General features: G+C 35.7%; 1 protein-coding gene across 3 annotated transcripts in view; it reads right to left on the minus strand.

The window, feature by feature from the left end:
- The window catches only part of LOC128863498 (protein turtle), a 234167-nt gene that overhangs the window by 151235 nt on the left and 66997 nt on the right, over nt 1-15935 (minus strand). For all 3 annotated transcript variants that reach the window (XM_054102694.1, XM_054102692.1, XM_054102695.1), the window contains exon 3: nt 4963-5245. In XM_054102694.1, the coding sequence (XP_053958669.1) occupies nt 4963-5245 (283 nt within the window). The remainder of the gene's footprint in view (nt 1-4962; nt 5246-15935) is intronic.

The following is a 15935-nucleotide window of genomic DNA, read 5'->3' on the forward strand; positions in this document are numbered from 1 at the left end:
ATAGAAGATTTATTTATGAAATAAAATCATTTTTAGATCCTTAAAGCCTTCAAGACTTTTTTAGGTATGAATTCAATGCAGTAAAATATTTCCTACAAAAAAATTACATTCGCTGGAACGGCCATGTTATGAGAAGGCCAGAGGACTATACAGTGAGGCAAGTGTTGCAGATGGAAGAGTTAAAAAGAGGGCTAGGTAGACCATCAAAATCACATAAAAAAGTACTTGAAAAAACGACATGAGATGCAGAAGTGTGACTGAAGAGACTACTCAGAACCGTGTGACTTGGAGATATCGCAGAAGCAAAGCCGACTCAAAATAGAGTCAAGCTAGGCAAAAGAAGAACAATAAATTTGCAATGAGTTATAGTATTTAAATATTATTTAATTAATTAATTAAAAAATCAAACTTATAGGAAAACACGTGACCGCCGCCTCGGCGCTTAGACTTAAAAGTATGGCGCAATGGAAGTACCGGCTTTTTGGCCACGCTTCTATTTTGCACACCCTGAAGAGTCACAAGCAAGAAATGGACTATTCTGTCCTTAAACTCACCTTCAATAGGCTATTCAAGGCGAGTATGCCGTCAAGAACAGAGTGACAAACACCAAGGCCATGGAGAAGGGAGAACTAAATTTCTATCTTAATTTGACTATGAAGTATTTTCGAAGGAAGAGTGGCAAACACCAAGGCCATGGAGAAGGGGGAACTAAATTTCTATCTTAGTCTGACTATGAAGTATTTTCGAAGAAATTAGGTCCTGAAATATCCGTTCGACTACCAAACTACTGAGGCGTCTGTCTGAGGCGTCTGTCAAGCAGGAGTTTTAGCCATGAAAGAAGTGGCTACGTATCTAATTATGCATATCGCTACAAAATCTACTATAAATATTTCCCTGAATAGTCAGGTGGCCATTAAATCAATGAATGCGGCTATACTAAGATCAAAGGTTGCTTAGGAATGCCTGGAAGCTATAAATGATATTAGCAGCGGCTTCATGATTAGCCTTATTTGGGTTGCGGGGTATAGAGATATTGGGGCAAATGGCAAAGCCGATGAGCTAGCCAGAAAGTGTACTAATTTTAAACTGCTTGAAAACAGAGACAATATTAGAATTCATATGGCTACTTGCAAATTAAGGATAAAAAATAAATTTTCTCCATGAGGCCAATAGGGCTTGGAGAGATGAAGGCACATGCGTAACAGCTAGGCAGTGGCTGCAAATAAACAAGAACAAGGCTAATGAACTGCTTAGCCATTCAAGAAAGGAATATTGAAAGTAGGGGCTTGTATAACCGGTACTTGACTATTTGGCTGGCATTCCTTGAGATAAGGAAGAGAAAGCAACTGTTGAACACTTCTGTTGCTATTGTTCAGCCTTAACTAAAATCAGAGCAGGTTTTCTAGGTCGATACGTTTTCAATGCTCTTACGGAACTATCCGGCGTGGTGATTGGACCAATCTAGCGCTTCATAAGTACCAGAAAATGGTTCGACGAAGAAAAATAAATGAGCATCTCGTATCGCACAGTGGTATAAACATTTAAGGTGTAAGTAAGTTGTATAGTAATCAAACCAATATTTGTGTCTTAAAATTTTTTTTTTAATTTGTTGCCGTTCTAAATTGAATGCTAATCATAAAGTGAAATTGAATGATGCACATTTTTAGTACTTTTCATTTATTTCTTAGATTTTGGACACACACTTTAGTCTGCAAACATTGTAACATTGGCATATGTTGCCAAAGCAGCACTTTGTTCAAAGGTAGTCATAAACCATTTGATTATAATGACTCCAATCTCTACCAGTGCAAGATATTTCAACTTCTTTCTTCAACTTTATTGTAATGAAATTTCGTAGGGCACAAGTTTCCACTTCTCTCAGTTCTATACTTAAAACTTTTTCGAGTTTCGTGTTTAATACAAGCTAATGCCGCTATTTAAGGGACTAGAAAAGCAGCGGGATCCCTAGGTTGAATGTATGACCATCTCCTTTCTTCTAGTCGCCCAACTTAGGTTAGGCTAGATAGCTGTGTTGGAAGGAGGGAGCATCACTTGGACCGTTAAATAGCGAACCGCCCATTGAGGTATGACCAAATGAAGAATGGGAGTGAGAGAAAGGAAACAAGGGAGGTCTATTCGAACTGATATTTGACAGTTTTTCTATTCTCAACCTATGGATACTCTTCGTAGAGTGCCCGGCTAATACCACCTATGCTATTGAGCGGGATGGCTTCGCTGACCTTAGTAGCTGCTTCGAACACCTCTCAGACAACACTGATCAGTAAGACCTTACAACCTCTCAAGTCTGTGCTTTATCAAAATTTACTACGTCCGAAGTCTGTGCCTTATCAAAGTTTTGCTCAGACAATTCGTTTGGTGCTCTCATTTCCATCTATGCTCTAATTTGTATATCCGGGTATAGTTAGTTGAGTCTTATTGGGCATAGTGCACTGCGATATTTGATGTGGTCTACAATTAGAGGTTTTTAATGAATTTGATTAGTCCCTGAAGCTTTTTGTTCCACATCAAGCGTAAGTAAGTGAGTCTTTGCCTTGCAAGAGCTGCATGTTCGAAGAGTATGTACTTCATCGCCCAGCTCGACATCGAGGACTTACAAATTATTTGTACAAAGTTTTTATCGAAGGGGATCAGTAGTGAAATTTTATGGCAAATTATGTTCTAGAACATTTAAAACCTCTAGGAAGCTTCAAAATGCCATTTTATCCGTACTATCTAGAAAAAGGATCAAAGACACACTTATGTAAGAAAGCTACTGGGTTAAATTTTTCCACAAAATTATTCCGCGTAAAATTTTACTCATGGGTCTTGATAAGATATTTCTCTTAGATATGTACCTGAACTATTTTCTCATTTATTCTACAAACACTTAAGTCAATAATATTTTTCTGGACATTGCTACGCAACTCCATATGGCGAGTGCACCTTCGAGAAAAAATTATCAAAAAATTAACAAAAATTTTGTGCCGCTTCAAGCTTGTCGTTTTTTATCATCATCGCTGCCTGCTACAGCTCGGGGTGAGCTTCATCAATTAGTCTGCTCCAAGTTACATGATTCAAGACAGTTCAGTTATGTATTTCCAGTTTCTTTATACCTTCGATGACGTCGTCGAGCCAGCGTTTTCTGGGTCTTGCTATAAATCTGGTGGTTAGCGCGTTGTAATTAAGAAGGATATGTGTTGAATTTAAGAAAGATTGACATCACCCAACCATTGATGGCAGTGCAATTTGACGAATTTAACGACAACTATCACTTTGTAAATCCGCAGCAGCTGCTCGTTGTATTTGCGCTATAACAACCATCCTCAATCCTCAATCACAAACCATACACATTTCGTAAGACTTTTCTGTGGAAAGTTCGGAGACTTCGTTCATCCTTAATTGGCATTACCCATGACTCATATCCATACCTCACAACTGGTCTTATTATGGTTTTGTAAATACTATTTTTAGAGCTGCGCGAGAGTAGGCTGCATCTTAATAGTTTCCGGTATGCATAGAAAGCTCAGCTTGCTGCAACAAGTCGATCTTGGATGCAGTCGTGAACACTATTGGCATTTTTTTGAAGTACCTTCAGGTGCTGGTGGTGGAAGTGTTGACGGTGCGACACAGCTCAGATCCAATTAGCGTAAAACAAGCCATTTTGAACACAACTTGTTGTACCACTGCTTTTTATTAGTCGAACCATCTCTATTTGACTATGCTTCTGCCTGTGTCGTCTATTTTCTTTTCTGCAATATTTTTCAAGTTAACCATCGAGAATTCTCTCAGCATACCCAGTCTTAAAGCACCCTGACTTGGGCACTTACTCACAGATAGTGGAAGACAGTCTTCCTAAAATACTCTCAGCATTCTCAGTGTTAGAGCACCTTTACTTGGGCACTCACAGAGATAGTAGAAGACTCTCAGAATTCTCAGTCTTAGAGCACCCTGACTTGGGCACTCACTCACAGATAGTAGAAGACTGTTATCCTAGAATACTCTTAATTGCAGCTTCTACATCTATCTTTGAGCGGCAACCCCATCTTCTTGTCAAGGTCTCTCAAAGGCCACGTAATTTTGAATGTCTGCTCGTGCCTTTCTCAACAACTCGTCACTTCTGGATTTGCTGAAATTGGGTCACGTTTACTTAGTTATTTTGCAGGTATTCGTGTTAGTTCATCTGTCAACGGCCCGCTTCGGGATTAGCGAGAAGGTCTACCTTTTGCACGATACTTTTTTTTGCAGCTTCAGATTTGTTGTAGGATGCCCTCTGCCCTGCTTGTCCATGAGCTCTCTCATTTTTTTCTATGTTTCTATGATTCTATGGCCAAATACCCAGATGCGAGTGAAGTCAGTCGTGCGCGCTAAAACATGAAGTTCCTCTTTGTACGGGTATAGCCTGAACATTTTCGAATTGGTTGTAGTTGACTTTAAAACTATTGGCTGCTTGACTATCTAAAGAAATGCATATTTCCGATAGTTGTTGTGGATGGTTTTTAATTATCCGGAAAGCTCTTCTTATCCCGAGAACTTTTGCTTACACACATCAATTACAATTGCCCAGTCGAAAATAATTGGAAGTTTCGAGGCATTTTGAATATACCGCGCGCCGATGCCGCAATCCATCTTGGATCCGTAAGTGCAAAGATCAGTTGTGTTCTTGCACGCCTCCAAATGTTCAATAGTAATATACTACTGTTGAGTAGTAATATTTTCAGGCTTCCATCCGTCTTTCCACTATATTTACACACCTTTTTTTTTTATAAATTCTTATTAAAGATATGAAACTTTGATTTATATTGTCTCTGCTATACGATAAAGCAAATTTTTTTGGAAAAGCAATTAAAATTAAAAAATATATAAATATGATAGTTTATGCTATACTTAACGATATAGGGTGATTTTATAATTTCGCAATGGACTAGTATCAATATTAAAGAGCAAACATTTTCTTGTACTCACCTAAATTAACATATATAATATCCTCTGGTGTAACACTAAAACGTGGCGGTGCATGTACGTCTAAATGGAACCATGTACCGTTCTTATGCTGCTTGGGATCACGATTTAAAAATACCACCTTACACTCGTACCAGCCTTGATCCGACTCCTTGATGTTGGTCAAATTGAGTGAAGCCGAACCGAACGGTGAGTCCTGTGAGACGCGTGACACACGACCCTTGTAGCCCTCTTCGATGTGTTCCGGATAGCTTTCATACCATATGTAGATAGGCAAATCGGAGCCCTGCTTGTTGTTGTGGTTGTTGTTATGTAGTTTATTTTACGTAGCATTAACATTAAAGTAAATATTTTCAAGTGAAATTCCATTGAAGAAAAAGAAATGTGAAATATATTTTATGAAATTAGTACGACTTGTAGTGTTTGTGAGTGCATACACAAGTAAAAAAAGAACAAACAAAAAACAGAAAAAACAAAAACCGTAAAACGGTAAAATAAAAAACCATGTAATATGTAACTATGTAAATGTAAAACAATAACTAAACTAAAGTGTATATCGAAAATTATTTTCTGTTTTCGATTTTACAAGTAAAAATGAATAAATTTATGTATGTACAAATGTTTGTAAGCTAAATAGAGATTTACAAGTACAAGCGAGTTTGTTGCATGATTCTTGCGCAAAGAGATATTTCACTTAAATGCTAGCACAGGTATTTAGTAACGTTTGTATGTAGCTAAGAGTGGGTGGACTACACTACGTGAATGCATATACGGCTAGGGTTAGAATGCAAAAAGCAAAACTCGAACTACAGATATATGCAAAGTTTTCAAAAAACCAAAACACAAAAAAAAAAAACAAAAAAAAAACGAAATATTAAAATAAAAACCCCCACACACATACATAAACAGAAAATTTTTCTGGTGCACTATATGCTAAATTGAAGGGTGGCTAAATATTTGTCTATTTGGAGTAAAGTACACACAGAGATTAAAATTTGCAGTCAAAAATATGCCTTGAAAAATACAAATTAAAAATATCCATGCGCAATATTGAGCTACTAAGTTTTGTGTAGAAAAATAGTAACTATAGAAATAGTGGACAAAGTGCATTTAAATTTTGGCTTCTAAAATAAAGATTTTGGCATGCATTCCGACTAAAAATTACTCTTTTCACTTGGAAGTACTGCTCGAAACGAAATGATAGCACTGCAATATTTTAATCAGTTTTGACTATTTTTCTTTTTTGGATTTTAACATTTTTTTTATGAAATTTTTTTTATAAAACGTTTTTATAATTTTTTTTATACAATTTTTTATCAAATTTTTTTATAAAATTTTTTTTGTTAAATGATTTTTATAAAGTTTTTTTCATAAAATTTTTTTTTTTAATTTTTTCATAAAATTTTATTTATAAAATTTTTCTATAAAATTTTTTTATTAATTTTTTTTTTATAAAATTGTTTTTCAAAAAATTTTTTTCATAAAATTTTTTTTCATAAAATTTTTTTCATTAAATTTTTTTCATAAAATTTTTTTTATTAAATTTTTTTCATTAAATTTTTTGATTAAATTTTTTTCATTAAATTTTTTTCATAAATTTTTTTTTATAAAATTAGGGGTGATTTTCTAACAAAACAATTATAGGTGATTTCCTAAAAAAATCAATCTCTCTTCAAAACAAGAAAATTCCATCGTCTAATTTAATACTGCCTTCAATAAAATTATCTAAAATTCCATAAACTTTTCACGATTTTTAATTGCAATCTCTAGAAACAGTTTTGGTACGCACTTTTATAGCTTACCAAGTTTTAGCGTCACTAGCAATAAGTTTGAAGTTATATAAAAATATAGTTGATTTTTTTTTATCTTCCTTGAAGATGGATAAAATGCGCAACACCGCCAAGGGAAGGAATTGCCATTGGTTGTGCAAATCAAGGCGCATTCTTTAAGGGGTTAGGGATAGTCAGAATTTTCAAAAAAATAGAATTTTTTTTGCATTTTATTAAATCATAGCATCTTAAAAATATTGTGTGATAATTTGAAGTCAATCCGACAAATACTTTTCGAGTTATTCAACAATTAACAAAGGGCGCTCCGGCCCCGATAGCAAAACTTTAAATGCGTTTTTCTCAAAACTATGTTTCATCAATTGGTGATCACTGTAACTTAAAAACCGCTTGGTAGATTTCAATAAAGTTTATACTGATCTTGAAAAACATAAAAAAGTCGTGCCTGATCAAAGATTTTTTTTTTCAAAAATGTCTATTTTTTTAAACAATTAATTGTCGGGTTTTTCCCGAACATCTGAAAAATATTTCCTGAGGCCGCCATATTGTTAATTTTAAAGAAAACTAAAAAAAATCTTCGATCAGGCACAAGATTATCTATTAATAAAACTAATTTTTCTTGTCCACTTAATTTTAGATGAATCTCCATGAATTGTGATGATAACCGCAAAGGACTCCACACAAACAGCGATAACTTTCACAATTATTAATTCTTTTTTTTTGAAATTTTGCTAAAGTCAAGTCGAAACATGATGTATTAATGCTATATTTTTATTTTTTTAAAGTGAAGCAACTGACTAGAAAACAAAAAATTATTGAAAATTATAAGATTTGCGGGCCTCTGACTACCCCTAACCCCTTAAGTGTGGTGGCACTAGACGAACAACATCGATTTGTACATTAGAAGTTGTTGTACATGTTGCATACCGGCATGAAGTTGGAGCTAATAGCATACAAAGATGTTGTGAATGGAACGGCGCAAGTACCCCAAGTACCAAGTTGCTCTTGCTAAATTCCTTTAGTCACAGTTCTATAACTCCCTCAGTCTTGCTTTTATTTTTTTGAAATTTTGGACACAAAAATACAAAAACATTTGTATTTTCAAATATGCAAAAAACACTAAAATCAGTTAAAAAACAAAACAGTTGAATGAACCTAAAGCCTCAATAGTATCAAGTTGCCTTGCAAAAATCTTTCAGCGGGTTCACCGATATCACCTTTAATATATAGATTCGCCTTGGTGCAAAATTTTTCCAAAAGTCTGTCTTAAGTTTCAGTGTAGCTATTCGGCTCCCATTGTCATAGAATAATAAAGCTCGAGCTTACTAGAAAAAATGTGAAAAAAAATATGAACTCTAGAAAAGGGTAGTATGACTGCCTGCATATTTTCTCATATATTAAAATATTGGGCGTATACACCCTTTATTAGTTGTTTGACCAAGCTCCTTCTTCTATTTGTGGCGTGTGTCTTGATTTTGTTCCACAAGCAGAGAGACTTAATATTATAAGCCGACGGCAGATATTCTTCATAACGAGCTTTTTCAGGGCAAAAATACAATCGAAAATTTGCCACTGCTGAGGCGCAAAAAAAACTGATTCTAATGTTTGGTGTTCCATGCACGGAGATTTGAATCTGTGCACCTGCGAATGGTTAGTCACGCACCAAATTAATTGGCTGCGTGGACCGCCTTCTTTTGTTGCTGATGTGCGTGTTAGTCACGCACCAAAATATAATAACAGCGAAAAATATCTTTGATACCTCAACTGCTTTAAAGGAATCCGCCAGCAGATATGCCGCGCACAGTGAGCATTTAAAGTGGAAATATTCATCGATAATTTCACCGTTTTTTCTTCCGCTACCATCGATTATTCACTAATGCTGATGCATGCGTGGTACCTTTGAAAGGGCTATGCAATTCGAATGCAAATCGTTTCCACAAAAATGTGTAGCCTTAAATGGATGGCCCGTGTTTTTTTGTACACTAAGACACATTTTTTTATTTGATGTGCTGTGGCTTACGATTTAAAATATATTCGGTTTCATGATTTATTTTTGTATTTGCCCGTTGACTTTCTTGAGTTTTTAATGCATCTTTGTACCCTTTTCCCGTAGACTTAAATATAAAAAATCGCGAAGAAGCACCATCTTTAATAAGCCTATACCGATGTATTTTTGCATTGTTGTAGCTCCATGTGCTAAGACCCAGTATTTAAGAAGTTTTGTGGTTGCTGTTTATGAATCTGTTGCCAGAATTCAAAAAGAAAGATTTAATTCTAAATTGAATTTAAGAAAAATCGGATTTGCACGAAATCGGTTTTAAGCCGTTTTTGGTGTTGGTTAATTTGGCGTTTGGTTTAATTAGAAAAACAAGTCAGAAATGGCGGAAGAATTAATAAAAAAAGGTTCAAAGTAGGTTGAAATGGTTGCCTAGTGAGAGCGCACACTTGGTCGTAAAACATATTTGTTCTTTTTTGATTGATTTTTATATAATTCATAGAAGTTGATAAATTCTACTATTTTAGGCATTTCTAGGCGCATTTCTAGGGACCGTCGTAGCCGAATGAGTTGCCGCGTGACTATCATTTCGTAGTGTTCAAATTTGAAGAAAATTTTTCTCTTGCAACGGTCACCTCTCGGCAGGCAATGACAAACCTTCGATTGCATTTCTGCCATGAAAAATATCGCCATAAAAAAACATCTGCATAAAACTGTAGGCCCTCCCAGAAAAATTTCAACAAGCCACATTTAGGAGGACTAGCTGTGCCAAGCACCAAATAAAGAAAGTAAGAGCCAATTATATTTATAAAAGATTTTTCAATTGGCGCGGGTCGATTTTGTTTTGGTGACATCTGTCAAATCTTTTGTTTATTATTCAGTTGTTTATGCCAAATCATTGTGGCAAGTTAAACGATTGAACAACACGTTCAAATGATACAAGTTTATTATCAAAATGAGTGTTCATTAACGCAAACGTTGCCCGCATTACGCCCATTTTTCGGTAGACGTGGTGGCCCTTCAAAGTCGACCCTTCAACGTTTGGTGGCCAAATTTGAGACGACCCGGTCAGTAAACAATCAGACAACACCCGTACGTTCAAGGAACGCAAGATCAGCCGAGAACATTGCCGCGGTCCGTGAAAGTGTACAGCAGAACCCGAGGCAGTCTATTTCTCGCCGTGCACAAAAACTTGGCCTTTCGCAGACTTCAACTTGGCGAATTTTGCGTCGGGACTTGGGCCTACACCCGTTCAAGATCCAACTGACCCAGGAACTCTAAGTTGATGACCATAGACAACGCCGTTTGTTCGCTGACTGGGCTTCGAATCGTTTGGAAGAGAACCCCAGTTTTGGGCGAAAAATCATCTCTAGTGACGAGGCGCATTTTTGGATGAATGGCTGTGTTAACAAACAAAATTGCCATATATGGGACGACACTAATCCACACGAGGTTCACCAGGTGATAATGCATCCTCAAAAAGTTACCGTTTGGTGTGCATTTTGGGCCGGCGGCATCATTGGTCCGTACTTTTTTGAAAACGACGTTGGTGAGGTGGTCACCGTCAACAGCGAGCGCTACACAACGATGATAACCAATTTCTTATGGCCCATATTGAACCATATGGACCTAGACGACATGTGGTTCCTGCAGGACGGTGCTATGTACCACACAGCAAACACCACGATTGACATTCTGCACATCTACCCGCCCTTATTGAAAAACCATTTATATAAGCATTTCAAGCGCTCAGCATAATCAGCGACTCAGAAAATCCCCAAGCAACAATACTGAAAAAGGTCTGACCAATTCTTATATTTCTCTTTTGCACTTATTTTTTCCGGTTTTCTTAAGCTGATTGTAAAAGATACGATTCAATTGCCAAAGGCTTGCAGACCGATGCAGCTCAACGTTTCTACCAGTATCGACTACTGCTTCTTCCTACTGATTTCTTGATGAAATTTATTAGTTTTCATATGGAGTAAATGTGCATTTCCGTCAGGGGGTTAGGTTGGGATAAATGGCTGCCCTTGTGAGAGGCGGACTTGGACAAACATTTAAATATATATTTTGGATGAGAGGATGACGACCAAGAGTCGGAGGAAAAAAATTATCACAAATCAAAAGGATTTTCAACAACTTCAGAATTACACTTAATTATTTATTTATTAATATTCAATGGGCTATAAAATATTACATTAATACCAAATCCCTTACTTGAAATTTTACTTAAAATCCGTTGAATCTTGGTGAAATTTCGTGGTACTTTTCTAAATTTTAGTAAAAAAAAAAATTAACTTGGGCTTAGGTTGTTTTTGTTAGACATAGAGCCATAATTTTATAATAAAAATATGGAAGGTTCAAAAGGAAAACTGGTCAAAACGTTGCGTGCTATCGTTTCTTCGTGGGCTATACAGATAAAAAAAACTAGCCTTTAGAATAAAGTGCTGGTGAAACATTTATGAAGCCCTAGGTTTGCCTAATGCGTATATGAAATTAAAAAAAATATATTTTTAATCTTAAGTAAAGCTCGAGGGCTGGGTAGGCGAAGGCGTATGCTTCGAACATTTAGGCATCTCCTTCAGTTTTCGGCTCGCTAACTACTGTAGTGTCTTTCAGGCTGAATTGATGGCAATAATGAAAGCCGCGCCACTGAGACAGTGTGATGCGATATCCGGAAATGAAATCTACATTTTCACTAATACCTAAGCGGCGATAAAATACCTCACAAAAACAGTCGACAACATCCAAGGTAGCCATGAAATGCCGCACATCTCTTATGGCTGAGTCATTTCACCTAAGGATAATATGGGTTCCTGGCCATCGCGATATTGAGGGTAACTGCAGAGTCGATGAACTAGCGAAAATCGGCACCAAGTTGACTGATGAGTATATGGATAATGACATAGGCATACCCTTACAAACATGTAAGCTACTTATCCTTGAAGAAATCGTATGGAAAGCAAACGAAAGATGGCGTAGTGAAGCCAACTGCAAAATCGCCTGTCAACTGTGGCCAACTCTAAATGCTAAACGCACAGAATCTCTGCTAAGCCAAAATAAGCACAGTCTTAGCACACTGATCTCAGTCATAACGGGGCACTGCCTAATAGGTCGACACGCCTAAAGAATGGGTGTGCAAACATATGACTTCTGTAGAAGTTGCCTAGCTGAGGAAGAGCAAGAGACAGTCTCGCACCTACTATGCCACTGTGCTGCTCTATCCAGACTTAGGTTTACTATTCTGGGTGAGCAATTTTTTAATGAGTTGGAAGTTCTCAGTTCTGCAGAAATCAGAGATATTCCAAAATTTTTTACAAAGCGCACACTGGTTTTAGGAGAGATAGGGATAAGCACCCCACGCGGCATCACAATGAGCTATGAGCCTGAATGTGCCTCACAAGACAACCGCTTCAACCTAATCTATCTTAAGTGAAGTAGAAAGTTCCTAATGCTTATTTCCTTATATTAAAGATGAGAATATTCAAAACATGGCCAAGGAAACAAATTATCAAAAATCGAAGAGTATAGTCAGCTTCTTCAAGCCTACAGCTTATTAACTAGAATTTAATGAACCATAAAACGGCGTACCTATTTTTTTTTTAATTTTTATTAATAACATACCAATTTTTCTCTTTAATTCTGAATAATAACATTCTTGAAATTTTAGCCTTTTTTTAGCCACACAGAGAGTGGACATTAAAAAAAAAAATTAAAAATACAAAATAGTTTTTTATATTTCTATGCTTTTATGTATATGGTTCCAAATGCTTTTCTAGCTGCTCTTAAGGTTGTGGGCAATGGAACAGATAAGTGATCACATTCGAGTCACACTCGATGGTCTCTATGAAGGGAATACTTCTTTTTATTCACTGAAAAATCTTATCATCATACTCACTCGAGTGAGTAAATTTCTGAGTCAGAAGACAAAGTCCACTTACCAAGCCAGAGCGCCTTGATAGAGGAGATCATCAATTTTTTTTTGTTCTAACATCGCCTAATTTTCAGTGCAGATGGCGCTCTTAGCAGCATAACCAACGAACTTTACCATAGGCACCAGAGTATTGGTTTTGATCTTCAAATGAATTTCACCAGTTCAAGTCTTCCCTGCAGGGTACTCAGGCACACTGCGTTGAATGTATGCATTTTTGCATTTTTAAATTCTTATTTTTATTTTTACTTTTTTTTATTATTTTTATTGTCATGTATGCACGTACAATTTATAACCCATGCCAGCTCAAGTATGCTCAATTTTTTACTCTTTTGTACTTTTTTACGCATATTTTAATAAAGCAAAATATTTTTACTTCACTTTTATTGCAGGAAATTCCATAAATGGAAGAGTGGGTGATTGCACACATTGTTTATTAATTCAATTAAATCAGTAGAAAAATGTATGACATTTTTTAGGTAAGTATGCAGTTACGTACTACGAGTGCAGATACGAGTGTATGCGTGAGCTCAACTGCGCCATTCGAAACTCAGCTGCAGCCGCAAAAGTGAGTTCTTACATTTATGAAGTGTTGTATCAATACTTTTGCGTTAATTTAAATGCATGATATGTGGAAATATTTTTGGAATCACTGCAAATTTCTGCGTGCTAAAAATGGAAAAATGCCTCAGCCAACTTAAAAGCAAATCGAGTTAATAATACAGAGTCGGTCTTCAAATTGAGAAGTTGTGAAGCGGAAGCAGCAAGGCATGGAGGTTACGCTGTATGAGATAATACCTCACATCTTAGTGAGAATGTATGCACTTCTTTGTCGAAACGAGGTCGAGTAAAAACTCGTGCTAGAATATAAATTTGTCGTATCTCTTTTTAAACCGAATTTTGTTTTCATTGCTCGGCTCAAAATGCATTGGTTCACTTGTTAATGCACTAGTTTTTAATAGTTCATTATATTTCGTGTTGTTCCATCAAATACAGAGCATAACCTTGGTGCCATAAACATTGAGTTTGACCGGCACGGTGGAAACATGTCTGAGGGCTTTCTTCTTTCGCGTGCCTAAGTGAAAGTTTTCTCGAAGATCGTCTGCGCTCACTGGCAGTTTTCTTCGTATGAAAAAGGAAAAATCAAATTTTTCATAAATAATGAGAATTTTTCATAAAAATTGCAACTCTTGACTGCGCCTAAATATACCAACCAACACGAAATCAATAAATCAGTGTTGCGGTTATCTTGAAAAATGCTTACAAAAGTTTGTATTAATATATTAAACCTGTCTCAAAGTTCTGCTTGACTTTTGCTAATTTTTTGCTTGCCGGTGTTAAGTATTTCTTCCATATAAAGAATGCACGACATCTATTTTATGTGGAGAAAATTCGCAACATAGTCAAGGAAAAAGAGATCAAAAATCAACAACTACACTCAACTGCTTTAAACTTACAGTTTATTTACTAGGATTTCATGGGCTTTATAACTGCGTATCCAATTTTTTTTTTAATTCTGATTAATAAGTTTAAAATTTTGATAACAATTTTATAAGTTTTTCTATTTTTTTTCCATAAAATTTGAAATTAAGATTCTTTGTCAGATAATGAGCTATACTTTTATAGCAAAAAGGAAAATATAATCAGATATAATATAAAATTTGCGCTCAAACCCTGTTGGGTGTTTGGCCAAGCTCCTGCTCCTGTTTATTTCTAGCACGCGGCTTGATGTTGTTCAACAAATGGAAGGGCCTACAGTTTTAAGCCGACTCCAAATGGTAGATAATAATTGTGTGAGTAGCTTCTTCATGGCAGAAATACCGCTCGGAGGCTTGCCATTGCCTGCTGAGGGGCGACCGCTATTAGAAAAAAATTTTTCTTCATTTTGGTTTTTCACGGAGATTTGAAAAAAAAAATTATGAGAAATCAAGGAGTGCACTCTGCTACTTTAAATTAGCAGTTATTTACTAAAACTTAATGCATTATATAACCATATAACCACAAATTTTCTAATTTTTCTGAAATTTAGATTTGTGTGATTTTTTTGTCAAAAAATGAGCTACGCGTTTATAACAAAGAGAAGGGACATTAATGACGAAATAAATGAAAAATAGTCAAATATATATAAGTGCATAAAATATGATACGAAGTCTGAAAAATATCTTTTTTTATCGCCTCCATAAAATTTAATTAACCGGCATGGAGTAAAATATTTGAAATTTCATATTTTCAGATTTTAAATTTAGAAAACTGGTCACATGAAGCGCATAAAAGCGTCATCAATTACCGAATATTTATGGAAGAAAAAAAAGAAAAACAAAAAACAAAGAAGAACACAAAAAGAGAAAAACTTAAGTGATTTGAGCAAGCGAGAGCACTTTGCCATTTAAAATATTTTGTAAATTGAATAAGTTGAATATGTGAGGTAAATATGAATTTACCCCACTTCAGTAACTACATAAATGGTTGGCTCTTATGTGAAATAGTCAATACTCAATAAACTTTTGTTTTTTTTTATTTTTGAACGTTGACAAATAATAAGTTTAATTGGGCGACGGTCCGTTTATATGGAATGAAAAAATTGAGAATTTTTTTTTTATTACTTTGAAATTTGAAAAAAAATGGCTTTAGTGAAAGGTTTTAAGCTGCTGACTCTATTTATTCTTTGGACGAATTACAAAATTAAAAATGTTTATATCCACGACACTTCGAGTGCAACAGAGTGTACATGTCGTATACGCAACATTTAGGCTTTGTAACAAAATACGCATATAATACAAAAAGACGTAAGGACGCCCGAATTTGATTCGAACGAAATTTTATGTAGCCGCGCACATTTTAGGAACATGTTCATGTAAGTTGGCTATAAATTTGTGGAATCAGACAAACTTATAGACAAAGTTGGTCATTGGCCCCAAAGAACCCAAAGAAAAGGAGCACTTTGATATTGCCTAAGACATAATTTCCAAGGCTGAATCCGAACAAACATTTAGCAAACGCATCAATCCTGGAGACGAGTCATGGGTTTATGAGTACGACATGTAATTCGATCAACAGGCGAGTGAGCGGAGAGCTCCGAATGAACGAAGACGAAAAAAACCACATCGTTTTCAGTCAAAAAACGAATCGAGTATCGCTTATGGTTTTATGGATTACGTGATTAATGGCTAATCTACGAATTTTTCTCAGAAGCTCAGACAGCTAATAATTAACATTATTCGCACATCAGGAGACGTTTATATGAAGCAGTTCGCCAAAAAAC

This window comes from Anastrepha ludens, chromosome 5 (genome assembly GCF_028408465.1).
Source record: "Anastrepha ludens isolate Willacy chromosome 5, idAnaLude1.1, whole genome shotgun sequence".
Taxonomy (NCBI): Eukaryota; Metazoa; Arthropoda; class Insecta; order Diptera; family Tephritidae; genus Anastrepha; species Anastrepha ludens.